The sequence below is a fragment of the Penicillium roqueforti genome, assembly GCF_015533775.1.
Source record: "Penicillium roqueforti strain LCP96 04111 chromosome Unknown scaffold_61, whole genome shotgun sequence".
Taxonomy (NCBI): domain Eukaryota; kingdom Fungi; phylum Ascomycota; class Eurotiomycetes; order Eurotiales; family Aspergillaceae; genus Penicillium; species Penicillium roqueforti.
Genome location: NW_024067625.1, coordinates 12,482 through 38,800, shown reverse-complemented (window position 1 = coordinate 38,800; position 26,319 = coordinate 12,482). Strand labels below are relative to the sequence as shown.

Below are 26,319 nucleotides of genomic sequence, written 5' to 3'. Positions count from 1 at the left end.
AGCTAGAAAATCCGGAACAAACTATTGAGAAATATCTATCTGAAGTTCCTATACGGGTCAATAATAAGTATAGTATTACAAGGCCACTCCGGGAGGTCATCAGGACGCCGCTCATCTCGGAGATACGTGAGCCGCATATCAGAATAGTTGACTTCGGTAATTGTATATATAACTAGTCTTATCATCTTTGTGGGCGATAATTACAATGGTTTTAGCTTCTTGTTCAGACAATCACCCATCGGATACGATTCAATCTCCAGCTTTACGAGCACCAGAATTCACAATCGGTACCCATTAGGATAAGAAGGTTGATATCTGGAGCCTCGGTTGCCTTGTGAGTATTCAATTCTATTCGCCCAAATATGGCGAGCTTTTCTTTTATATCCTAATTCTCAATAGATTATTGGGTTTGTCCAGGGGAAAGTACATTTCTCTGGAGTGGCATCAAAAAAGGGCTAGTGGACAGTTGATGATTGTTATGTGCCAGGCTCTTTCTAATAGAAGAAGTGCATTTCTAACTGAATATCAAGTATGAAGAAGAAAAAGAAAACAAAACAAACGTGAAGCAACAATGGGGTCTTTATACTCCTTTGGGGGCAAATCCCTATCCTCGCTTATTCTGGAAGGAAGGTACGACTGCTTGTGCAAACGTGTTCTCTCGGACGGGAAGGAACGAGTTCCGCAAGTGCCAATCGTGACAATGATGACCAGCTCGCAAGAACAATGATGACCTTCCGTCACACGCATTGTCTAGGATAGTCCAGAGCGCCTTGTGTTGATTTGATCGGCGTGAAGAGCCGGTGAAGCAAAGCGTTTGGCTTCCGAACGAATATTAAAAATAAAAATAAAAAACATACAACAGTGAGGATTCGCTGGTGGTCACCCACCCAACTACTAACTCACCGGCGTGTGGCTTGAGTACGGCTGAGCGGACGGGAAGCCCTATTTTCCACACCCTATGGTCGTATGTATTTGATGCGGCGCTAGAGGGGAACATAAAGTAGCTGAGAATTATAGACTACAGCTGGGACAAGATAGTTTATATCTCATCGTTACCACTAGGTCATGTGACCTCTACGCCTAGATGGTCATAGCGTTAGATATGCACGTCAATTGCTTGTGTCTCGTTGAGCTTAATTTCCAAAAACTTATTATAGACTTCCACAATGGGGCCTAGGATGAACATGCTATTATTGCTTTACTGAACTAATAAAAACAAAAACATACAACAGCGAGGATTCGCTGGTGGTCACCCACCCAACTACTAACTCACCGGCGTGTGGCTTAAGTACGGCTGAGCGGACGGGAAGCCCTGTTTTCCACACCCTATGGTCGTATGTATCAGCCTAAGTGCGATAGAGGGCTATAGATAGCTCAGAACAATAGACTAGCCGTGGGTGGGATGGTAAGATGGCTTATATCTCATCGTTACCATTGGGTCGGGTGATCTCTGCCCCTAGATAGTAATAGCGTCAGATAGATACATTAAGTGCTCTCATGTCTCGTTTAGCTTCATTTCCAAAAATTTATGAATAGAAGTCTACCACGGGGCCTAAGATTAGGGCTGCTACCTTCTACCTACCCGCCGCTACCCTCCCGCTACCTTCAAATCTGCAAACGCCGCCACCTCCTCTAATTATCTCTTCCACTTTCCAACCCCATCCCTAACCATTCACGTGACTATTCATACAAAATGTCTATCACAATCCTGCCTCCAGAGATATTGTCTCATATTTGTGAATATCTGGAGCCTCAGGAGTGGGGTGCGCTCAGAATCACTTGCCACCAAATACATGGCAGTACACTGGAAGCCTATGCAACGCGCTACTTCAAAATTTTATCACTTCTTCTCACCCGTGAAAGCCTTGACAATCTGGAGGATATTGCAGAAAGTGAAACCTTACGAGGCTCGGTTCGAGAAATTCGGATCATCCCAAACTTGTTCGAGGGGTGGCCAGAAAAGAATAAGGAACGTTTCAGAAGTCCGGGATTGGCGCTCCGGCAACAGAGAAGCATCTTCAGAATAATGCGCGGTGAAAAGGAAGAACCACCATTCAATAAAACTGAGGCTAAGGCTGAGCTTGACGCTCTATTCACCTCTTATCAAGCTGCACTAGAAGAACATCGTGCTATTCTCGACTCGGAACTTACTGCGGTTCTTGAAAAATGCCTACCGCGCCTCGAAAACGCCACCACAGTCGGCTTACGGTGTTACCCCATTGAATTTCTCCTGGAAGCAAACTATCGTTCATTTCGCTGCCTTGGCTTACGTGAACTGAAGAACCAGTTCAACAACGATGATATAAGTGTTCATTTAACATTTACAAGTTTCCAGCGGAAGATGTTATCTATGCCTCTGGCCTTAGCATTTTCACAAATGGTCAAGGCTATAATCAAATCTAGCCACAAGGTCCGCGCCCTCCATACGTGCGGCAATATCGCATGTGGCATGAAGTTGGGGTCTATAAAACTGTCAGAGTCACAGTATCAATCACTGCTATCGCTCTTGACCGATCTTACGACTCTACATATGTGCATTCGTATTAAAGATAACGAAAACGATACATTCGATGAAGACGCCTTCAAACATCTTCTTAGTATACTGGTCACAGTCGCACCCAAATTAAAGGTTCTGACCTTCGCTCAATGGAGTCCCTTGGAAGAATTGTCTCCTCTCTATTTTCAGGATCTCTCCCAGAATATCCGGTTTTCCCAGCTAGAAGAACTTCATCTTCATTCCATTGAGCTGACAGTGGGGAATCTCAAGCGCTTTCTTCAGACAGCAGCGCCAACCTTAAGGCGACTGAGTATGAAGAATGTCAGCTTGACAGATGCGATAATCGGAGCACAAGATCCAGGCCCCCTCACAGAAGAGAGGAGTAGTTGGGGTTCTTCGCTATCTCTCGAAGTTATCAATAAGATCCAGGAACTCTGGAAGCGAAGCTTCGAATTGTTGGCAGATAGCCCCAAGCTGCAGTTTGTCCAATTGTCTAGTCTTGGTTACCGTGGAAGAGAGATCATTTTGCAAGATGACCTATATATAGAACGCGGGCAGCCGGATGCACAGCCGGATTCAAATGCGCGGCGTTCGATCAACTGGCCAGAGATCTGTTCCGATCCTACCAGGGGTCAGTCATCCTTGATAGATTTCTATTTCGATGCTGGGAGAGCGAATATATCACTCAAACGATGGATCATGCAGCTGCGGATGGAGATGTGCAATCCGGCAGGCCTTGCAACTACCCAACTTCCGGGGACCAGCGGCTTGAGTTTCAACCAAGACGGTGTTGGGTCCTCTACTACGTACCAACCGGGGGAAGGGCCAGACCCTAGAAGACTCGCAGAAATGGGGGCTTTGGTCGTCTAAAACCTTGCATATGCAACAATATCATGAAGCATAGCAAGAGGACAATAGATTCCTCTCTGTCGGAATCTGTGCTGGATACTGTAATGTTTCATCCTTGTTACGGATGGATCACGTGACAGGCGCATTTGTTTTTTCCGCCGAAAAACCAAGTCCACGGTTTTCGGCCGAAAACATCCTTTCATTTTGTTTTGTTTGTCTTTGATTACTAAGTTGTTCACAAGATTGTCATTTTTCCTGGACATTTGTCATTTTAGAGAGTTAGAGATTTTATTGAGATTTTTCTGCCACATATACATTCGCCTTACCACCATTTTTCCGTCACTATAAGTAATAGAAAAATATTATATTTATATACCGCGAGAGCCTACAAACGTTAAACCTTTCTATAGGAATAAAACCTAGGAATACCACACCTTTATTAACTGTCACGACCCCGCTGATGCCTGAAGTATGGTACCTGTCATGGTGCGTAGAGCACCCATCCTGGGTGCGTAGGGGACTGTAGACTGGACAGGAGCAATGTATGCTGCCTGCTAAGTCCCCTTGGGTCACATTTCTCTGGTTCGCACCTCGAGTCTTTGATGATTGGACTACTCATTTCTGACACACCTCGAAACAATCATCGACGCTATGGTTGTGGCCAAAGAGAACGGTATTGTGATTAGATGTTTCCAGATATCTGTGTTCTACGCTCAGATAAGGGTCTGTCATCGTAGTCTCCGAGACAGAATGGCAGAGGCACTACGAAATATCGAAACACTGTGTCTAGATGACAGTCCCGTTTTGATTGATTTCCTGTCGAACATCCACCTTCCTGTTCTCCGTCATTTTGAACTTCGACGCTGTTGGGTCACATATGCGGATATCCAAAGGGTTTTGAACGCGCATTTGTAAATCCAGTCTGTTCAACTATCGAAAATATGGCTTCCGGAAAAACTGCAACGGGAACTATCTGCTCTTGGAGAGATTCAAGGGGAATATAGGGATAAACCAGTCGAAGGAAACATTACTATCATTTTAAATAGATAACTTGGGTTCATAGATCCATAAGAGCCTTTCCTTCAATGCATAATGTATTTAAGTGCAACGAGTGTACGGGCAACGGACGACACTTACGACCATCTAGTTCCTCTCATTAATCGCAGCCTGGTCGAGGAAGATACTTTTATTATTTTGTTTAGCCATTAAAGAGGGGAACGCTCAAGGCTGTATACTCTAAGGCATACAGGTCGATTCAGCACTCGCAGTTCAGTTTCATACCCGACTGTGCATACAAAGGAACCCAGGCCCGCTGCCCAAGAAGTCAACTCAGAGAGGTGTAGAGGTGTGTACATTCAATCTGTCTCTATCTTCTACATATATCCTCCATCACTCCAGGGTTACGTAATGAAGCCACTTAATAAAGAGAGGACAGGCAAGGTCAATACGTAGTGGAAGACAAGGTCCCCCACTACACCATATATAGATTTCCTTAACTATCCACCTAGCAAATACCCCTTCGAAGACTCAAGAGAGAAAAGTGTCGACAGCCAGTAATAGGTAAACATACTTTAAGAGAAGTCTTGATTAAGCTCATCGCCTCAGATAATCTACTTGAATAATCATCCAATTTATGCAACCAATGTGCAGCTTTGAGATGAACGCCGTACAGTTTATCGCTTCACACTTGACCCGGGCTCATATCGACACTCAATTCCCTAGACCGTCACATCACTCATTGTCAAGCAGCAAAAGAATAATTGGGAGGAATAATTTTGGAATGAGAAAGCAGTCTACGATAAATTGAAAGAGTGATTAACTCGGACGGTATAATATCTTTAATGCAAGATTTTGAAGATATGCAGAATCCGCGTCGTGGTCCATCTCCTGTACGAATATGGCAGGTTAGCGGTGATTCTGAGATCAGTTTTGACCGAATTGGAGGTCTGCCAACGCCAACGACTGTTTATTCTGAGCCTATCCGCTCGCTGGCATAGAAGAGCTGATAAAAAGCGAGAAAGACCTTACAATTGTCGGGGCTGTGGACCTTGAGTGGGTATATACGGGACGGTACCCTTGGTGGCTTCTTTATGACCGACCAGGGCATGGTATTTAATCGTGTGTTCATCAAGCACCATGGAAGGAATTCGACGTGATTTTGATAGCTTCAAATCAAAATGACTCCTAAATATTCTCCCTAAGTAGCGGGGGCTGCGCGAGTAAGTTGGCAGTCTGCACCCCAAATAACATGTTTTCATCACACCCCGGCTTCCTCTCTAAATTGCTGCCCATTGAGAAATGCACAGCGACTGAACAACTTTTCCCAATGAAGCGCTTTCTCTGCGTCGGTAAGGGCCTCAATATCAGCCCCAATGTCTTCGCTACATGTAGTAGGCACTGATCCATGAGGGCCACCAAACAGCTGCAATGAGATATGACTAGGCATATCGCTTAATGAACCTTTTGAAAAGTCATCCGAGAAAGCAGGCGGCCAGGACTGAAGTTCATCGTCCGCCTCTTTAGAACTGCCATGCACAAACCGAATAATCTTCCGGCTAAAATCCCGAGCCAACGCAAGCTGTGGGTCCGAGTTATCTGCACCGGCCCGTAGGTCGTCATTGTAGAATAGGTAAGGGATATCGCTGAGATGAGCGACACCCCACATTGACACACCCATGGAATCAAAGACTGGCGCGTATCTGGTTTCGTTGAATTCGTACAGCCGCACTTGGGAGGCTGCCACACCCCCATTTTTGACGTACTGCCATGTAAAGTCAAGGACAGGGCAAGTGAACCAGATGTCGCGGTTCAGCTGTGCAGCGCGATAGTACTGCGGTGAAATTTGACCTTCATGCTCTGACTTGATCATGTGCTTGAAGTCCTCTAGAGGATACAGCTGTAGGAGTTTCTCTTTCGTGGATGTTGAAAGTTTGTGCAGCCATAGTCCAAAACTCCCTAGGACTTCGTCGTCCGTCGCAGTTGTCGGCGGCGCATACCAAGCGCCATCATTTGTGACCCAGGAAGCTATCAGGGGTATTCCCTTGGTGAACTTTCCTGCACGTATCAACTGCGAGGGTCTATCTTGAATGAAGTCATTGTCGATCGTTGGGTAAAAATAAGCTTCACCGAAAGGCGGACGGGCTGCCCGAGATGCAGTAACCGATAGGTTGGTTAGTTGTTCAAAGGGAACCCCTCGAAGACATTCGAGTGTCTGCAAATCGTTGTCACTAGCACATCCTACTTGCTGTGCAACAGCAGCCGTGTTGCTTGCAACTAGGTCTGGTTGGCTGTTGAAGTTCAGTCCCGGACCTCCAGACATCATTCTAAGGCCGCGAATCAGCATTGAAACAGTTTCAAGGCTCGACTCACTTACACTGCTTGCTGAAATGGAACATCTTGATCACCTCCAAAGGCCGTTAGCTGCAGACCGATGTCACTAGCCCCGACGCTTTGTCCAATGACGGTCACTAGAAGAAAATCTATTAGTATATTGGTGCTTGAACCCGGGAAATAGAAGTGAGTATACCTCTATTAGGGTCACCGCCGAATGACTCGATGTTATTGCGGACCCCTGATTGTTCGGTTTCTCAGCATTCGTGATCATTTCGCGATCAAAGAGCACCGAGATACATACACTCCAAAGCAGCGCGCTGATCCCGAAGCCCTGCATTTGTGTCTTTCCTCTCAATCAATGCTCGACTAGTTGCGAAGCCAAATACTAAACCGGAAGTAAGCCTCGGCACAGAGTTTCAAAGACTCTTGATATATAACTTACAGCCCAGGCGATAATTTATGCCAACATATACCAGCGGGAGCCCATCAGCAGCAGCCAGCTTTACCAAGCCATCAGGCTCGTAAAGGATATCGGAAGCTGAGCCTAAAGCATGGCCACCTGTCTACTCATTAGTGTCTTCAGCGCTCATGTCTTCACAAACAGTAAACTCACCTCCATGAATCCAAAGCGCAACTGGAAACTTAGCATCTTTCTGCGTTCCTGCCGGTCTCGCAATTCTCAAGCTCAGACAATTTTCGCTGATGTTGGTCACACTACTCGTGAACGGGAGTATATCTCCCGTTCCTTGTGGACACCAGGCACCAGCCTGGGTGGCGTCGATGATAGACCCTTTCACTGGTCTCGTTGGAACCGGCGCTGCGAAACGTCGCAGTCCCGTGGGTTCCTCTGCATAGAAAATGTTTTGGAAATGTTCAATTCCAGCAGGGGATAGACTGCCAAGGTAAGTGATATCTCGCGTGGTGTCCACCACTTTTATTTTGTCACTTGGATAAATCGTATCCAAAAGTTCCTGGTAGTAGATTGCGCTGATTGCCAGAATAACGGCTACCACGGATGCAAACAAGCGGTTAGCCATGACTGCTGAAATGATTTTTTCGATTATGCGAGGTCTGAGCCCCTTAAAAGCCTGATGATGGATGAGGAAGAATGTGAGAAGGAAATTTAAAGAGTCGGTGAGGTGCCGTTGGGGGCTATCTGGTAAGGATGATGTTTACTTTTTTTTATTGCCACTTCGCTTGCTTTATTTGCTACGGAGCTGCACCAGACTGAGTCAATTATACATTCCCTTCTTTCCTACAGAGCATATACCTGAAGCGGTTTGTTGTCGGATAGCTACTGTGATATTCTGCCGATCAGCCGGAAGGGTTCGAAGCTACATAGTTGGTTGCCTGCTTCTTCTATTTCAGCCGGTCTTACTCTTTAGTCAGGAAATTAACAAAAACGTGCATAATAATCATTAAACTAAAATCCAAAAAGACCCATGGACTATGTACAACATAGTAATAGGAGATACAGTATTATTCCGGACGTAGATCTCCCTTTAATATTGAATCCTCCTGGCTTTAGCTAGTATAACGCTAGCATAACTTTATGTTCGAACATTATCCACCAGAGACATCGAGTTTTGCTTCGCAGCAACCCTACTCATAATGTGGATAGGATCTGTTCGAAGCGCTGAAACTGGCGAGGCGTGTCTTGCCGTCATTTGTCGATTCCGATGTCGAAGGCCCAAGGAGACCGAACTCGCCATCCTTTGACCGACCAAAACGGCGGTACAGAGTGTCACGACATTGACCAAGAACAGGTCCAAAGACTGGCATGCAGCAAACAATCATAGCCACATTGACCTCGATTTCCGACCACAGGATAAACAGCGTGAAGTCGGCAATGAAATCAAGGTTATCCTCTTTATCATAGGATGTCACGAGATAGATATATGTCCTCGCAACTCCTGCGCCGATCGTGCTGTGAGAACGAAAGTTAGCATCTGGAATCTCACGCTAACTCTCTACTGGATGAGATGAGAAAGAACATACAATATACCAACCATAAACACACTCGTGACCCCAATCTTCTTCTTGACCGACATCTTCAACTTCCAAATGATCGGCACAGGCATCAACATGATCACAAAATCCGTCAGGACATCCGTCCCACAAAAAACAGTCAGCATATTCAGCGTATCCGTACACTCTGTTAGAAAAAACCCGATCGGCGCCCAATTCCAGTCCCAGTGCGTTCCGCATTGAAACAAGGTCGCGAAGAAGAAAGATATACTCCAAGCAGCAACAATCCCAATCATAACCCAGCACAACAGCTGGAAAGAGCGAATGGGACTTAGCATCCGCTTCCATAGCAGTAAAATGGAAGTTTTTATCAGCCCAAAGGCGATCTTCTCTGTTGTCTGGAAAGCATATTTGTATTTCTGGACTAGGACTTCGAGCGCGCTGGGCTGGGGCCAGTTATTGAGAACTATAGAGTGACCGGTTATTGCACCTTGTATTACGCCTGAGAGGAAGATTCCGTTTAAGGCGAGGACGAAGAACTGCTCATCTCTATATCAGTATACCGTCGCTGTAAGTCTTTGGGGTTCGAGATGGACCCACAAGAGAAGACAAAGCAAACCAGTCATCAAGTCCTAGTGGGACTTTTGAGAGTCGTCTGGAGTAGAAGCGGAGTGATACCGCGAATATCCCTGTCAGGAAAAATATCGATGTCATAACTATTAACCCTGTGCGGTCGTTGACGTGGAGGAGGGCGCGGTGGTATTCCATCGCTAAACGTCTTGCATCAAAATGCGCTTGGGCTGGAATTTTTGTATAGTATAGTAGATGCTAATATCGGAATACATCTCAATATTAAAGATGAATAAGTCTGGTTAGTGAAGGCAACCGAGTTGATAATTAAAACGATCACTGGCCAGCTAAGGGATAGCCGCAGGTCGTACGAATACCAGGGATGCATGCATGACCACTAGTAGCTCGCTATTCTTACTCGACTAGGTGACTTGCAGCTAAGTGTCTGACTCCTAGAGGGGCGAAAATCCAGGTGGTTTGATTTGGAATATGTTAAGGCAAGATTTTCGAGTAACCGCTGCAGGCGGGCGTGATGAATGCAGGGGTGTACATCGTTTGACTTGGTTGGACTACAGAATTTCGGTGTGAGAAATTATGTCAATCCGACTCTAGTCTTATGACCCTCCGATTCAAGTAAAAAATTATGGAAGAGTCTATCTGCCTACCATGAGGACGACACCATCTGAGAATAGGGAAGAATTCGCCGGTCTTCTCAACAATATTGACAAGACGAGCCAGGATCCAAACATCTCTGCAGATGGCCCTGGAAACTCGAACCCCTACAGGCAGCGATTCCTCTTCCTAATTCCTATACTGCTTCTATCTCTTATCACCAATATAATCACCATCTCCATCATCGCCGCAAACCCCGAACCCTATAGAACTCATTCAAAATACGCCGACCTCCACCTCACTCACACAGAGCCCTACGTCCTCCTAACCGATTACTCCTCCCCAAATACCACCCTTGCGGATACCCTATGGCACTCCATAAACATCGACAGCGGCGTTGTTGCCCTCCCAGACTCCTTCGCTACATCCCACAACCTCCGCACAGCGCAGCGCTTTCCCTGGGACACCAGCAAAGGAATCTACATCCTCCATGGCTTCCACAATCTGCACTGTCTTAAGATCATCTATATCAGCCTTTTCGAGTTTCGGGAAGGCCAGACACAGACGAGAACCTGGCACCATATCGCGCATTGTCTTGATGCGCTGAGGCGACAGATTATATGTGATGCGGATGATACACCTCGGGCTACGGAGAGAAGGGTCGAGGTTGTTAGTGGAGTTGGGCAGAATCGGGTTTGTCGGAACTGGGGGGAGTTGGAAAATTGGGCGAAAGCTCATACGTCTTGTTATAGACGGCCTGAGAAGCCGGAGGATGAGACTGGGTTGAAAAGGTTTATGCATTGTCCAGAGGGGAGTGGCTACGTGGTTGATGAGGGGTATGTACCCGAGGAGGAGATCTTGGTCGGGTTACCTGAAGAGTCGATTGCGACAGGGCTGGCTGGGGAGGTATAGAAGTAGTACGGTTGTGTTTGAGAGAAGAGAGAAGATCTCTTGTATGTAGACCTAGGACTAGGATTGGCCCCATAATAAACTAACGATCGAGAACGACATCTTGCGAATCCCAAGTATAGTTTGAAGATACAACTTCTGGCTTTTCCAGAGAAACCCCCTCTAGAACCCATCTGCGAAAAACACATTCTTCCCGTTGCTATCTGTCTTGCTATCTCTATTGTCCTCTTTGGCAACCTTGACGGGTCTGACAACCGCAGCGGCTTGATAGCATGTGTCAGCCTAGTCCAACAGTAGGGTGTCTCTGCTTGTGATACTTACTCTCAGTGGGTGCGGGTGCACCCAATGCCATGGCGCCTAGGAAGGCAATGACGAGGAGGTATACATGCATTATGAGTGGCTGAGCTCTCTTTTGTTGTTGTAAAGTGGAGGATAGAGATGTCAAAGATGATGTTGATGGAAGTTGGAAAGCTGGCGCTGTGAGATGCTTATTCAACAAGAGGAAAGGGATACTATTAATATAACAATTTGTTTACTATGAATGAATAGTACCACATACTTCCAAGTCCAACCTGGATGAATGCTGATCGTCCAGTCTAGGGCGTCTACCCTGCCATGCCAACTCGGGCGAGAACCCAACTTTCATACATAAGCCACAGGTAATAAATATAGTATCTCTTACAAACGCATACAATATTCTATATGCTGGTAATCGATTAATGCTGGTTATTGGTACTGGTATTACCGGCAAGCCACCTCCAAATAGACTAACAGGTGCATATGCATTGGCATGCGTCCTCGCTCGAGCTGACATTGCAGGATACGTGCATCCAACCCCTCTCTTACCTGCAGGTCAGCAGCAAAATAGTAGTCATACACTCAAAAGGTATGTAAAGTATGCTTACACCCCCTCAGCTCTTATATCATTGCAAAGGTGATCAAAAGTACTAGAATGCTAAGAGATACGTAGATCAACACTGTATTTGATATTGGGTCAAGTATTACGCGCGATATCTTACAGCATTACTCTGTACCATCCTATTTCAAACTGGGCTAGATATGCAGGCCACCATCGAATAACGTAACTGATTCACAAACGAGTCGGTGATCCGAAAAAGCATAGAGAATGTGATAGATAGAACTTGATATATCAACAACGGTAGCCCACATAGCGTTTTACTTTTAGCTTCATGCCTTTTGGTGATATGTTGTACGTAGTCTCTTAGTCTCTCTGGGCAGTTTAGAATACATTCACGACTTTTTGATTGTACGTATAGTTTCTGGCTCAAGTAACTTAACTTTACATACCATAATGATGCGGCTTTTTGATTTTATTACTAAAGGGGACCATGCATTGCTGTATGCGTCATAAGCGCACAGGGGTTCGTTCAGGTACTAATGTTTCCTTCGACTTTAGCGTCCTCAAGCTGTGAATTCACCTTTTTTTTACATGCTCCTAGTTCATCGTACAACCATGTTGACTGCAAAAGCACAAGAGTATAAGCCCCTCTCAAACGCGAAGGAAGACTTAGACGGAGAAGAGGAGCCTCAACCTCATCTCAGAAAACCACTAAACAGACAACTTACAGTCGCACACATCATATTCTTCGTCTTCTCTTTTATCACGGCATTCATAACCGGAGTATTATTCACCATATACATCTCCAATGCAACAACGACGCACAGCTATGAATCCGGGACTCCAGAAAACATATCTATAGCACCTCACCTGCCCCTCCGCCAAATAGCAGGTGAATTCACGTATCAATCCCCCTTCTCAAAGGAACCACCGCTTGAAGGGAACGTCTCGGAGCCGACATGGGATACTTTAATACCCAGTAGGTTCTTATTTCTCTTTCAATCACCTCATCTCATCACCTACTATAAGATATAGTAATAACAGAATCCGCAGACGGCCTGGGCTACTTCATCCCCTCAACCGCAGATACCTCGAGGTCAAAGTCCTCTTCTGTGGTAATTCCTTCCGCCTTCCACCAACTCCACTGCCTCTACCTCCTCCGGCGAGCCTATTACACCACCACACCCGAGCTACAACGCTTCGACTTCGGCCGGAACCGCTCTGTCCATGTAGCGCACTGCTTTGATTACCTTGCCCAGGCTATTACCTGTTCAGCGGATAGTACGCTTGAGCCGGCAGTGGATAAGGAGCATGGGTTTTTGGGGGGCGGGTTTGCGAGACGGTGTTGGGATTTTGAGTACTTGAAGAGTGTTGTGGAGAGCAGGAGGGCGTTCAATGCGAGTGGGTTTTTGGCTTGGGGTGCTGGGACGGAGGGAAAGGTTGAGTTGGGGTGATCTTGAGTTGGAAAAAAGGACCTGGAGTATCCAGTTGTTTATGTTTTTTATGTTTTTTATTCAATGATAATGTGTATTCGACTCAACATCTCAATTCCGCATAGCAAAAGAAAAGTATAAGCTATATACCTCGGATACATTAGCAACGTCTGTCTGAATACTTGCATTATCTAAACCCCTAGTCAATCGCATGAGTACCAACATGATGGAATCCTGTACCTTATCAATTTCGCTACCTAATTTGTAGTTAGGTCCCTTGATATACGACAGGGACAAGTATACTTATCTATTGTTCTTGAACTAAGAGGTAGTATTGGGCATATTCGCATCTTAAACCGGTGTATCACAAGAAACTTCGTGAAAATGTCGTAATCATGGACTGACATGACACACGAACAGAACAGTGTCAGTCGGTCTTTGAGTATACAGAGATCGCCTTGATGACCGGCCGCCTGGTAGTCTCAGAATCAAAAACCTGAGCATGATCCAAGTCTTCAAACCACAGCGTCTCAAGTCCGCACCCAATCCAGGGCCTGATTTTCCATGCTTGTGCTGCTTCCTTGTCAACTGTCCAGACCTCTGATGAACCCATCAAGTACTGCCCCACGGTTTCGGTGTCCACAATCAAATCTTTACCACTCAAAACAACTGTAACATTTCTACCCTTTTGATCTTTTTCCACCTTCACCCCGAGCTCCTCCTTCCAAATAATATTGTCAACCCAAGAGAATCTCCTTGCTAACGTATGCGCAACTCCAATGTCTTGACTTCCGAAATACCATAGCTGATATTCATTGGCCCGCGCTGGTTGGCGGGCTATGAAGTTGTATGCCACGTCAGGCAGATGGAGAAGGAATGACACCGGATCAATGAAGACCGCAGGCCCGATGAGCGGAGCGAACCGATCAGACTTGAGAAGGTGTGTAGCGATTACGGAACCATAAGAATGAGACACAAGCACGATCTTGTCCCATCCGTGATACCGCATGATTTCCATGATCTCAGAAATCATCACCTCCTTTTCGAGAGCAGGATTGGTTATCCGAGAGCTTACTGCCATGATTTCAAGTGCGATGATGCCGATCTCACCATCGTCGGTGGCGTCTGCCTGTAGTTGCTCGTTTAACTCTCGCAGGAAGCCTGCGTAAGGGTACATGCCAATCCCGATACCATGTATGAATAGTACGGGTAGCTGTGTCTTGGATGTATGTCGTCGATGCCAGTATGTGAGATGCCGCACCGGTGATCGGTAAGACGTGAATATTGTGACAGGGCGAAATGGAAAGACGGTAAAGAATCGCGAGAACGAATTGCGATAGAAGTGGAATCCATTGTATAACATCCTGCAGTACGTTATGGTATCAACCACGGAAATGCACTAAGTTAATTGGAATGTCAGTTCAAAATGGCTATACCACACATAGAGAGGAGGAAGCGAGTACTAACACTGTACCATAGCAGACTTCGATGTGAACCCCCTGCTTCATTCAAAAGCCGTCCTAGGCCTTTCACATCCATCCTGCCCGGTGACAATTTTCGTCCAATCAGCTTCTCAATTTCTACTGTGTAGGTCTCGATTTCCTCTTCATGCTGCTGGTCTTGCTCGAGAATATGGTCAGGTCCGAATAATGACCATCTGATAAAGTCTTTCACATTATCGCGCTTTATGCATTCAGCTTCTGAGACCATAAGCCATTGGCTGAGGTATTTCTCCACATTGGGCACATTCTTATTGCAGCTCCGAAACAGATGTTCTCTGAGCTCTGTGGACAAAGGTTTGTGGTAGATAGGAGAATTGCGAAGGGCGTATGTAAGTGGTATGTAGACAAATGTGAAAAAGACGGCTTCTGCAATGAGCCAAATTTGGATAGCCAAGGGTATGCGTTCGAAATAAGTTGGTAGATGAAAGAATTGAGCGACGAGTAATTGAACGCTGTATAAAATACTGATTGGTGCGATGTTGTGAAGAAATAGGATGCAAAGCCGAATGAACAAGTACTCGGCAGTAGATGTTCCAATCATGTTGTTGATGACGTGCCTACATAATATGAGGTGACATTAGAGAAAAGCAGAGCGATGTAGAGAACGACATCTATGGTATAAGAGTTGAAATCAGATACGGCCCAACAAATTTGGTCCTTTTGTTGAATTTAACATGTGCTTCCACGTATATGACGTCATATGCGTACCTATTTTGCGGTGCCCGACACTGATTATGTAATAAATTAGATTGGTTATCTAATATGGGTATCATGTGATCTGTATGGTGCGAATAACAACATGCCAAATTTACCCAGTTGAACAAGTTACTCATTATAGCCCACATTCCATGGGAGAGCGCAACTATACGTTGGGCCCGATCATCACTAATAATAACTCTTCAAAATTTGCGTCGGTCGGGTCCGAAATCCACTCTGACATGGCGATATCAGTGTCAAGCACGGCGGAAGGGCTCCGTACGATGTCTCGAGATTTTCGTGGCTCTTCGGACTCTTGAAACAGTGTATCTTCCTTTCCTTCATCGTCAAGAACTCCCTGAGAGGCCATTGATTCGCTACCCTGATCTTGTTGCAACCTCGAGTTGCTTATCTCTCTTGGTATATCCGACTCCGTAGATTGGGCAACGCTGGACGTCTCGGATAAATCAATCGTGGAGGGCATACCACTCAAATCCAGGCCTTTGCTAGAGGCTATACGGCGAATGCAATTGTTGCAAAGCAGAAAAGCTCGACGAGCGGCCTCATCAGATTTCCCAAGGCAATACAGCCAGTGGAGCGCTTTTTTCGTCGCAGCAAGAACAACTTCAGGCGTTTCCACAGACCCGGGAGCGCCTTCCTCAGTCTCGACACTCGCTGGCACTGAGAGAACCGAAAAATGTATAAGGCAGGCTATAGTGGCTTGCATTAGAAAATGCAGGAACCCCCACCATGGGGCGACATTGTAGGCCCAAACCGTATCTGGTTGATCTGGTAGAACAGCGATGAGCGCCAAAGATGCACGAAGAAAGGCCGAAGAGGTTTTGTCGTAAAACTGGGATCGTGGAAGATTGATGCCGCTCTTTCCAGCGGTTTCTGGGCGTGTAAGACAATGCCGATTGAGGACAACACGAGCGCTGTAATAGTGCAATGCTAACGAGACCTGATAATATGATCTGCTCCTGGGGTGTTGATTACCATGCTTGTCTTCAAAAGCCAAGGAAGCGTGTAAGCCAGATACCCATTGATCTAGCTTTTGAGTGTAAATCTCAATGCGGCTTTCGATCTGAATCCAACCATCTCGAAAGATGCTCGTACTGTGCTCCCGATTGGTAATGGAGTGCGTGATAAAAGCGAGGTCTACCAGATAGAAGAAGTAGAGAGACGCGCTGGGCTGCATAGACTTCAAGGACGTATGTTGGGCTTCGATCTGTTCGTCGCTCTGGAAGATCGTCCATTGCATATCGCCGGCATGAGCTAATCGGCCATCACCCCACTGACCGACATCAGAAAACTCATATTCCGAGTGTTCAAAGGGTAGCGGTGGAGGTGCAGAGCAGGAACCATCTCCAAGGCAAGAGGCTCGGCCAGTCATGGCAGAGAGCAGATGTTCCAGGTAAAAGATCGACCACCATAGCCGCTTCCGCGCTTCGGTTGCTTCCGCATCAAATATGTTGTTCGTTCTTCGAATATTGAGTCCTAATGCGATGCCTGAGCGCGCGGCGATTCCTACCATTTTCCAAGATATATGAGTTCGTTAGAAATGCATAACATACAACACACGGGAAAGAATTCCCTTCTAACACAATTTTGGGGGTCATACCTGTTAACCCGAGAAACAGTTAGGAAGTATAACGTCATAAGCGTCTCGACCTGCACTTGTTGCAGATCTTCGTAGCCAAAGAGAACAGTCTCCGAAATGTTCAGGGATTTCGCTCGAGCAAAGAACACGTCGTCATCGGCGTAAACCTGCAGATCTTGTTTGGAGACTCGGCAAAAGTTCCTGCCAATAGCAAGGACCATGTTAAAGACAGCCAACCACCTCCTCCCGGGATTTATCAAGCTCCCTGAGAATAGGCGGCGATACTGATCCATGAATAATCCCCATCGGATGATTGGGAAAGAAATGTCGACGTTAGTGCGATAAATTTGGAGTAGATGATCTGCCAGCGCTTTCGGTGGTAGGACGAAAGCATTCCTCACTTCGGGGTCGGACAAATGATGATGGTCAAGACGATAGTTCACTGGGACGATGGAGTCATTAACAGGAGGCCATTCTTTCAATGGTTTTTCTAAAGAATCCGGGTTGTCGCTCTGGCTTGTAGTATTCGACTCCAGCCGTTGCATCCACGCAATTTCAGAATCCTTCCCCATGTATCCTGTAGCCCTACTTTCTTTGCTGCGATTGAGGTCTTCACCCACCGTATCAATATTGTCCAGAGAATCGATAGACGAAAATGAAACATTTGAAGAACAATTCCGGTGTTCGCTCCCTGTTGTATAGGCCTATACTCATTCACCGGATCTGATTAGTGGGTGACCACGCAATGACACGCGACAAAAATGTACTTCAAGGGTGCTTGTAATTTGTTTCGCAGTAGAGGTGTCCGCTCTTTGAGCGATATTCCGAAGCAAGTCCTCGTAGGCTCCAATTTTCAGTTGAGCCAACTCTAGCTGCTTCCGCTCTCTAACGAGCTTCGCCTCAGAATAATCGCATGTCGTTAGACCCTGAGCATGGCACTGGGCGCATACAGGCTTTTTGCCATCACATTTCATTTTGCGCTGGCGGCATGTGTCGCAGGCCCGCGCAGTTCGTCCTCGTCCCTCACTCGCACGCCTTTCGCGTCTTAGACGTGGAATATTAACTTTGTTTAACATTTTCACATAATAATTCAAGGGTTGTTTTGGGGGATTCCGGTTTCATTCGGACATGCAATTCGGGAGGAGCTTGTTGTGCTAACACCGTTGAGAAAGAAAGACGATAGAAAAAAATGACAGGCCCCTCTTTCCGTCTTTCGTACGTCACGTCATCAAAGGCTGGTCCCGGTCAGGTGCTCCACCAAACCGCAGATAGATCAATTAGGTATCTTTTGTATGACTTGCCAATACAAAGAATACTTAGGCAGCATATTGAATTTTTACAACGCTTGGGATGGTCAGGCACTCAGGGATCAAACTTCGGTGATTAATTTTAAGCATAAGAAAGGAAAAGTGATTCATTAGCAATAATTAAGCTAGACTCATGGTATGTGTTTGTACTCCGTACTACTTCGAGGGAGAAAATATATGGTGCCTAAGTATCCTTTATATGACATATAAAAGATACTTAATTCATAGGGTTCACATCCTCATAATACTCTAAACATATATTCGGCCAATTATGCGGCCTTAAGTCTATTCTCAGATGTATATAAAGGCGGCAAAAAGCATTAACTGTACAGAGGACCGTTTTATACATGGTCTTTGAATTGAATTGAGTTATATGAATTTATTCAGATGTATGAATGCTTATCCTGCAGGCAAAACTCGAAATAGCGCGCTGTACTGGCGGTTGCAGACTCCTGTACTCCAGATGAAAAGCAACTTTTTGTTGGGCCGATACTTTAATGTATTTTTTGTTACTGGATATATAAGAGATTTGAACAAGATTTCGGCGAACGTGCTTTCTTTGCTATATCAAATAAGGTACAACCCAACCGCTAAGGTCGGACGACTGATTCGTAGGAATACGATAATTCATTCCTATCACACCTTTTTCTGCTTGATTCTAAAATCCCAATTGACTTCCCATTGCACATTCGCTTCTTTGCCCCCCTTACTTCGCGGTGAGTCTGAGGTGTAAGGCTTGAATTGAAGAAGCAAATCTGACTTGACTGCATATACCGAGTCGGAGTCGAGATAAGTGTCATCATCGGGAAATACTTGTGTGATCAAGCGATTGTAAGAGTCGCTCGTGACCAGGAAGTGAATGTGGGCTCGGTAAGGGTGGCGATCCATCAGTTTGAGAATATCGCCTGCGGGTCCGTCGTAGGGAACGGGATAGGGAACCGGCTTGATGCAGTAAAATGCATATTGGCCGTTTGCATCGGATGTGAAAAGGCCGCGCATGTTCCCCGACGGCTGATCTGGGTCTTGTTGGTCATACAACCCGTTGACCGCGCACTGCCACACGTTCAGAGAAGCCCCTGGCGTTTTACTTAGCAAATTATAGATGTCAAAGGTAAATCCGAGTTGAGCCAGACGTACCTGCCACGGGCAAACTGGTATCGGCATCAAGAATTCGACTGTGGAAGAATGTCACTTCGCCCCCTAAGTACTTCTGGATAATACTGTCCCCATTCTCCTAGCGTGGGGGATTGGCCGTATAGAAAGGGCCAAGAATGCAAGAGTCGGTGCTGTTGTCTTTCTCCAACATGTTTTGTGTCTGAGCATCAATTAGCTTGGATAAATTATCAGATTATGAATAGGTGTGTAAATATATGATGTCTATGATATACGCTTCCACGCCCAAGCAGTCCGAGATTAAGAGCTTCTCATTGCGTTCATGGTTACTCATCTGACCGGATCGATTCAGAGCTTTAATGGTAATGTAAAGCTCCTTTGTCGTGAGGTTGACATCGCGACAGAATGTATGAAGATACCGTATTAACCCTGTCAGGATTCCCCGAGCTCTGGGCGAGTTGTTGGTTCTGAATAAGGAGAGAACGGAAGCTGTCAAAGGGTGAGCTTCAGAAGAGTCCAGTTCTCGAAGATAAAATAGATGATTGAGCCTTTTCTCGAATAGACACAAGTCTTATATATGTTTCGGCCGGATACGAGTTTCCAGCTCCCTTATTACTTAGACTCTGGTATACCCGAGGCCTACGCATCGAATGAGCAGCAATAAATCTGTCAAAATATGCCAAAATAAACCGCAATGATCCATAATACGCACTATTTACATTGTTGTAGGCCTCTGATTGGACAAAATGTACTGCGAGCCAATGGTGGAAACGGTCGAAATTGCCGAGCCCGAAATTGCCGCGCCGAAATCACCGACGTCACCATAACCCGGCATAAAAGCTCCCGCTCGGCGATTTCTCATGGCAAGCACTAATAATGTCAGAATCGATCTCAAGCCAAACGATGAGCCGTGGGCCAATCAGCTCACAGCGTGTGGTCAAGCCAGGGGCCAAAAAGCGACGCCCCCCATTGGCCTGTATCCAGTGCTATCAGCGGAAGCTGAAATGTGGAAGGGAGCTTCCATCCTGCAGTCGCTGCTCGAAAACAGGAAATGCCGCCAGCTGCACCTACCGTGGCAATCCAGCAACATCTTCGTCAGTAAATGAAATGTTGAGCGATGACCGTCCGGTGAGCACTGGCCCCATGCCAACGGCCTTGCGTAAACCTGCAGAGACCCCGGAAAGACCCAGGCCCTCTTCCGATTGGCATGAGAAAATGACCCACTTAAAAGGACAAGAAGCTATTACCAAGTTCTATGGGTATAGCTATCCTCTGAACTTTTACCAACAGGTACGCCACACCCTATCTAACTGATATGAAGCATCTCCTCAATAGTGACAGTTTACCGAGCTCCGACCCTACATCGTTCAAATCAAGACCAGAAACCCGGCGATCAACACCCTTCGTGACGAAATTTACCCTTTGGCCAATGATGATTATCGGCTTCGTCCGTTGTCCAATGATACTACTGTGCCTGGAGACAGAGACACTCTGAGACAATTGATTCCCATAAAACCGATTGCGGACACATTGGTACAGACATATATCGACAGATTCGAGATCATACACCGAGTACTCAATATATCGACTTTCATAGCTGATTACAATCGTCACTGGGCCAGTCCACTTTGCACGCCCGCTTCTTTTTTGGTGCAATTCCTCTTAGTGGCAGCAGCCGCTTCAAGCTTTCATCCCGAAATATGCATTGACGTTATGAATCAGCAAACCGTTCATGACCATGCACTTGATTGGATTGAGGCTGCAGAATCATGGCTCAACTCGACTAATCAGCCTCCTCAATCCTGGGACACCTTGGCGACCCATTGTCTCTTGCTCATTGCGAAGCGTGCAAACTATATCCAAGAGGGTTCATTCTGGACATACGCCGGGGCACTGGTCCGGTGGGCTATGGCAGCAGGATATCATCGTGAATCTCCCTCGACAGCGAGAATATCACCATACTATCGAGAGATGCGTCGGCGCTTGTGGATGACGATCGTTGAGCTCGATATCCAGGCCTCTGTTGAACGGGGGATGCCCCTAAGCGTCGGAATGGAAGATTTCAACATAAAATCACCGCTGAATATCAACGATGACGAGCTACAAAAGTCGGGCCAAGATCCTCTGGAAGGTATGCCCCTCGCCACATTCACGGACACGTCTTTCCAGGCACATATGTACCGCTCTTTGCCTGTCAGATTGAAAATATGTGCCTTAGTCAATGGATGTCGCGAGCAAGATGATTTTGACCGGGTCTTGCACCTTGGAGAGGAGATAGAAGAAGCACTCCACGATATTCCAGAATGGAAAAATCCCCAGAACAATCCGCGACAACAGCAGACCACGATGTACGTGAAGAGATTGTTGAGCATTCACCTGTACCAGTATACACTCTTGCTGCACATCCAGTTCGCGATCCAAACTCGTCCCTCATTCAAATCTGCAGTCTGCCGACGTGCGAGATTGGAGGCATCCTCGAAGATTCTTGATCATTACCAAAAGCTTATACATGATGAGAAAGTACCTGAACAAGCTTGTAGGATTGGATTACTACTTGCTGCACTGAATATCTGCCATGAAATATACATAAACTTTGGGCCTCACGGTAAGAAAAAGCACAATTGCGCTTGTCTAATCTAAATCCTGCGATTGCAACTAATCAATCGAAAGCTTTAAATGGGTCGGCTACCATGACAATATTTCCCGAAGTTTCCACATTTCTCGTGGCAACTGTTGAGCATGTACTACAGATTTTGGAAAAGAGGCTCAATTTGACATTTCACGGATTGAGCGAATATTACTTACTCAGTATGATAATTGGATTAGTCAAGTCCAAGCTGTGGCCAGAGTCAGCCGCAACATCCGACAAAGAGGCAGCAGATAGAGTGATCCGAATCTGCACAATACTGCAGACGCGGCGGGCTGTCATTCAGCCAGATCACTCTCTGCTAGGTTCAGCGTAAGTACTCCGTTGACAAGCCCCATCCAAACCCGTATTGATTGTATGCAGTGATAATGGAGGTCTACGTGGGCTTAACTTACCAGAAGATCCGAGCTCTATGATTCCTGACGATGAACTTCTCAACTCAATGGTATTTACTTGGTTTCTGAAATCTCAATTGTGATGCATCCACTGACAAGACTGAACAGTTTCCGGAGGATTTAGGTTTCATGAATGATAGTACTGATTTTGGGTTCTTCCATGTATAATTAGCCTTGCTCAAATATGTCGTTCTGAAGAGTATAATATCATAGTTTCAAGGTTTTCGCACCCAGTGGTAGTAAAAAAAAGCAGATCTAATGTAGTATACAGATTGAAGCAAAAGCTGCCCGAGGAGGCTGAAGAGGGATCACACAATTGCCAAGGGCTTTGCCTGCAGACAAAACCTCGCCGCGGCGACAAGCACAGATCCGAAAAACATCACGACACCACTAAAAACTGCGGCCTGTGTGTATCCTCCGTATCTTTCTAGCAATGCACCGCATATCGGGGTCCCGGTCAGACCAGCAAGGGCAATAATGGCCATTGACATGCCGAGATGAGTACCAATCTGGTCCGGACTCGGCGTGACTTGAGCAATACAAGGAGACATCAGCGACACAATCCCGCCCGAAAAGAAACCATAGAGCCCCGCAAAGACAATGATTGACGCATTTGAAGTTGTCGCGATCCAGCACAGAAGTAGAATGCCCGAGCAGACACCGGTGATGATCAAGATATTGTAGCGACCAATCTTATCCGCAACCATGCCCGGTAATATTCTGCCGAAAACGGAGGCAGCATTGAGGATGGATAAAAGGTAGGACGCAAGCTGTGATTCCATGCCATAAGACTGGGCATATTGCGGAAGATAGAAGAATGGAGTGAAAAGTCCCCACATCATGAAGAAGATACCGAGTGTGACGAGGGTGTAAGGAGCGCGAGCAAAAGCTCTCGGCAAGAGAACTTTGCCGCTACGAGGAGGAAGTCGCTCTCTTACAGTTATCATCGCTATCAATACCATGAACAAGATGATGAACCCCACAATTCGGACGGACCATCCGAACCCCAAGGATTCGTTTCTCAGCATCTTGCTCAAGGCAATAGGAAATATAACTCCCCCGATGGAAGACCCAGAGACTGTCACACCAAGGGCTGCAGCACGTCGAGTATGGAAATAGTGGCTCACACATGTCATGACGGGGGCAAATAGCATGCCGGAAGCAATCCCACCCAAGACGCCTTGAGCAAGCATGAATTGATAATACTTCTTGCACAGAGATGTCATCATCACTGAAAATACGATAGCGACCGCAGGTATATGAATGACCTAATATGGAGAGTATAGTTAGTCAATGATGCTGTTGCTGATAGGAAGACAAGTCCTTACCACAGCGCCGTACCGGTCGAACAATGGCCCACCGATAAGGCTACCAGCGAAGAGAAAGCAGACCTGAACAGATCCAATCCAAGAAATAGTGGATGAAGTCTCGTTGGAGAGAAAGTGCTCTGTGTAGTAATCCTGATAGACTCTGTGTCGTTCATATGTTAGACTTCGTTATCATACCATAGAGTTGCGGAGTATAGAGCTTACCCGAAAGCGTTCATGTATCCGAAAGTCGAGAAAGACACACAAAATGCACCTAAAACCACCATCCAAGCTCGGAGGCCGCCCTCTGGGAATTTTGGGGTTGGCTTTTCAAGTTCGACGCGATCAGGCGCTTCGGAGCTACTGGGCGTAGCCCGGTCATTTGATAGTTGTGAAGTAGACATTCCGAGAGTTGATTGAGCACAAGTAACAAGGAACAGGACCTAGATGTCTACCGCAGATCTCTTTGCAGCTAGCTTTATTTATAAGTAAATTTGCTCGGGTTATTCGCGAAATTTTTCGATCCTCGTCCGAAAAGGCCGAGCCTTGCTCGGCATTTTCATTTGCCTTATCAATCGTCTTTTCATACGGGTGTCACACTTCAATCCTACCAAACACTCGATAATTCTTTCAATCCTATGATTTTGAATGCATAAGCTGAATTTGTAGCTACAATGATATGCTTATACACCTCCTATGACGGCGAGAAGGGCGAGGTATACCAACTTTTGACCATGCATCTGGCCTTCCCGTTGTTTGCTCCCTCAATTTGTTATTTATTTCAAATTGGAAAAGACTGAAATATGAATATAATCTGATGTTTCACAACTACGATCAATCTCCTCTATATATCTATCAATTACTGACTCTAATATTCGTTAGTTATACTTTAACGTCTTAATTAGACGTAAGAAGTCTAGAACTCAATATCAGACAACCGCCTATGAATCAGATATCGACAAACATCACTTTAAGTTGCAAGGGATGGGCTGATGCATATATCTATTTTGAACGAAATCCTATGTGATCGACCGACTATTCTGCTAATGACGGCTCATACTCGCGAAGCGGGGAAAGGTTGTGAGTGGAATAGGTCAAGGTAGACATTCTTTTGTTAGTAGATGAAGAGGTGAGGCTATAGAAGCTCATTCTTTCGATCATAGAATACCCGGTTCTAAGGTGGTAGGATGTATGATCTCCGATTGGCCCTTGGCCCTAGAACAATGGCAAAAGAGCCATAGAGTATTCAAATAGAAATGAAGAAATTTTCTGATGGTCTCGAGACATCATGCAGGGATGAATAGCCGGTATATTCTCGTTCCCGGGCAGAGAACCCGGGGATGCTTGATGCGAGCGAATGATAATCCGAAAGTAAGAGTAAACACAGCCGACGTCGTAGTGTTCGGTGGCGACCGGGTAGAATATGATGGTCACGTGCCCGACATGGGAAAGAAAAGTCCTCGACCCGCCCTTATCTTGTTATCGCATCTCTCACTATTGGGCTTGTCGACCTTTACTACCTTCACGCCCTTCACAAGTCTCTTTCTTCCACTGGGCTTGTTACCAACTTTCGACCTTTACCATCGCGCCTTTCATAATTACTATCTATACAGCCGATCCGCCTTTGTACCCCCGACTCTCAACTCGCTTTGTTTACACATCACATTATGGATCACTCGCGCGATCCCTGTCCCTGGGTTGCCCTGAGCGACTTCGGCGGTGCTTTCTGTATGGGTGCTATCGGTGGTGCCGTATGGCACGGTGTTAAGGGTTTCCGAAACAGCCCCTACGGTGAACGCCGGATAGGTGCTCTCACAGCTATCAAGGCGCGCGCGCCCGTCCTCGGTGGTAACTTCGGCTGTTGGGGAGGACTTTTCAGTATATACGATTGTTCAATCAAGGGAATTCGCAAGAAGGAAGATCCTTACAACGCCATCATCGCTGGTTTCTTCACCGGTGGCTCCCTCGCTATCCGTGGTGGTTATAAGGCTGCCCGAAACTCCGCTATTATGTGTGCCGTCTTCCTTGCTGTGATCGAGGGTGTCGGTATTGGCTTCCAGCGTATGATGGCTGATAATACAAAGCTCGAGGTATGATAAACTCCCTGTCCTCGAACTGATACGTTCGGACCTAGATTCAAGATGTGCTTGCTAACCAGTCCGAAACAGCTTCCTCCCCCTCCTCCATCCGAGTACAAGGCTATGCTTTAAACCATCCCTCCTCTCCATTCACCAACACGATCGACTTATCTACATTTGATCGCCCTCAACTCATCCTCCCTTCTCTTTCTCCATAACGACATCCTCACATTGGGTCTCTCTCGAGTATTCGGTTTTGGTCATCATATTTCAACGACATAGCATAGAGGTTCCTGTTTTCTTTACTCGCTTTTAATACCGTCTCTCACAGCCTGTGTTTTCAGAGCATTGTATTTTATGGATGGCGGGTTGTTCTTGCGGCTGGTACCGAGACCGGCGAGTCTCTTTCTGTGGCCAGGTGGCTGAATAAAATAATATCTCCACTACTCATTTCGCAAAAATTGTCCAAGACAAGGCTATTTTGGATTCTTGTGTATTAATACATAGCTCCCAAGCATGAGATGCATTTCTTCTGTATATATTGATTTCCGGCTTAGATATTGAGGGTTGGTTGAGAAAAGAGAAAAGAGAAAAGAGAGCTAGCTGGACCATGGAAGATATGTCCATGATGGAAGGAGGCAAGA

At 46.1% G+C, this 26,319-nt stretch overlaps 9 protein-coding genes across 9 annotated transcripts; 5 read left to right on the top strand and 4 right to left on the bottom strand.

Annotated features, from left to right (window-relative positions):
* Positions 1-1,693: 1,693 nt before the first annotated feature.
* Positions 1,694-3,367, top strand: LCP9604111_9692 (F-box protein; the record flags this gene model as incomplete). Its single annotated transcript, XM_039077974.1, has 1 exon — positions 1,694-3,367. The coding sequence occupies one exon, from the start codon at positions 1,694-1,696 to the stop codon at positions 3,365-3,367; it is 1,674 nt and encodes a 557-aa protein (XP_038924326.1).
* A 2,236-nt stretch (positions 3,368-5,603) lies between these two features.
* Positions 5,604-7,716, bottom strand: LCP9604111_9691 (uncharacterized protein; the record flags this gene model as incomplete). The annotated part of the gene is made up of 6 exons (XM_039077973.1): positions 5,604-6,669; positions 6,720-6,813; positions 6,873-6,917; positions 6,981-7,064; positions 7,122-7,238; positions 7,293-7,716. The coding sequence occupies 6 exons, from the start codon at positions 7,714-7,716 to the stop codon at positions 5,604-5,606; spliced, it is 1,830 nt and encodes a 609-aa protein (XP_038924325.1).
* A 565-nt stretch (positions 7,717-8,281) lies between these two features.
* Positions 8,282-9,415, bottom strand: LCP9604111_9690 (uncharacterized protein; the record flags this gene model as incomplete). The annotated part of the gene is made up of 3 exons (XM_039077972.1): positions 8,282-8,606; positions 8,678-9,186; positions 9,248-9,415. The coding sequence occupies 3 exons, from the start codon at positions 9,413-9,415 to the stop codon at positions 8,282-8,284; spliced, it is 1,002 nt and encodes a 333-aa protein (XP_038924324.1).
* A 468-nt stretch (positions 9,416-9,883) lies between these two features.
* LCP9604111_9689 (uncharacterized protein) lies at positions 9,884-10,741 on the top strand (the record flags this gene model as incomplete). The annotated part of the gene is made up of 1 exon (XM_039077970.1): positions 9,884-10,741. The coding sequence occupies one exon, from the start codon at positions 9,884-9,886 to the stop codon at positions 10,739-10,741; it is 858 nt and encodes a 285-aa protein (XP_038924323.1).
* A 1,471-nt stretch (positions 10,742-12,212) lies between these two features.
* LCP9604111_9688 (uncharacterized protein) lies at positions 12,213-13,051 on the top strand (the record flags this gene model as incomplete). Its single annotated transcript, XM_039077969.1, has 2 exons — positions 12,213-12,576; positions 12,651-13,051. 2 exons carry the CDS (start codon positions 12,213-12,215, stop codon positions 13,049-13,051), a joined length of 765 nt encoding a protein of 254 aa, XP_038924322.1.
* Positions 13,052-13,457: 406 nt separating this feature from the next.
* Positions 13,458-20,393, bottom strand: LCP9604111_9687 (transcriptional regulator family TF; the record flags this gene model as incomplete). Its single annotated transcript, XM_039077968.1, has 8 exons — positions 13,458-14,429; positions 14,498-14,730; positions 15,715-16,709; positions 16,850-17,532; positions 17,596-17,891; positions 18,846-19,211; positions 19,273-19,355; positions 20,320-20,393. The coding sequence occupies 8 exons, from the start codon at positions 20,391-20,393 to the stop codon at positions 13,458-13,460; spliced, it is 3,702 nt and encodes a 1,233-aa protein (XP_038924321.1).
* A 70-nt stretch (positions 20,394-20,463) lies between these two features.
* LCP9604111_9686 (fungal specific transcription factor domain-containing protein) lies at positions 20,464-22,458 on the top strand (the record flags this gene model as incomplete). The annotated part of the gene is made up of 5 exons (XM_039077967.1): positions 20,464-20,538; positions 20,590-21,853; positions 21,919-22,207; positions 22,259-22,340; positions 22,399-22,458. The coding sequence occupies 5 exons, from the start codon at positions 20,464-20,466 to the stop codon at positions 22,456-22,458; spliced, it is 1,770 nt and encodes a 589-aa protein (XP_038924320.1).
* Positions 22,459-22,598: 140 nt separating this feature from the next.
* Positions 22,599-24,001, bottom strand: LCP9604111_9685 (MCT family MFS transporter; the record flags this gene model as incomplete). The annotated part of the gene is made up of 3 exons (XM_039077966.1): positions 22,599-23,558; positions 23,619-23,760; positions 23,823-24,001. 3 exons carry the CDS (start codon positions 23,999-24,001, stop codon positions 22,599-22,601), a joined length of 1,281 nt encoding a protein of 426 aa, XP_038924319.1.
* A 1,263-nt stretch (positions 24,002-25,264) lies between these two features.
* On the top strand, positions 25,265-25,807 carry LCP9604111_9684 (uncharacterized protein; the record flags this gene model as incomplete). The annotated part of the gene is made up of 2 exons (XM_039077965.1): positions 25,265-25,687; positions 25,766-25,807. 2 exons carry the CDS (start codon positions 25,265-25,267, stop codon positions 25,805-25,807), a joined length of 465 nt encoding a protein of 154 aa, XP_038924318.1.
* Between the last annotated feature and the right edge of the window lie 512 nt (positions 25,808-26,319).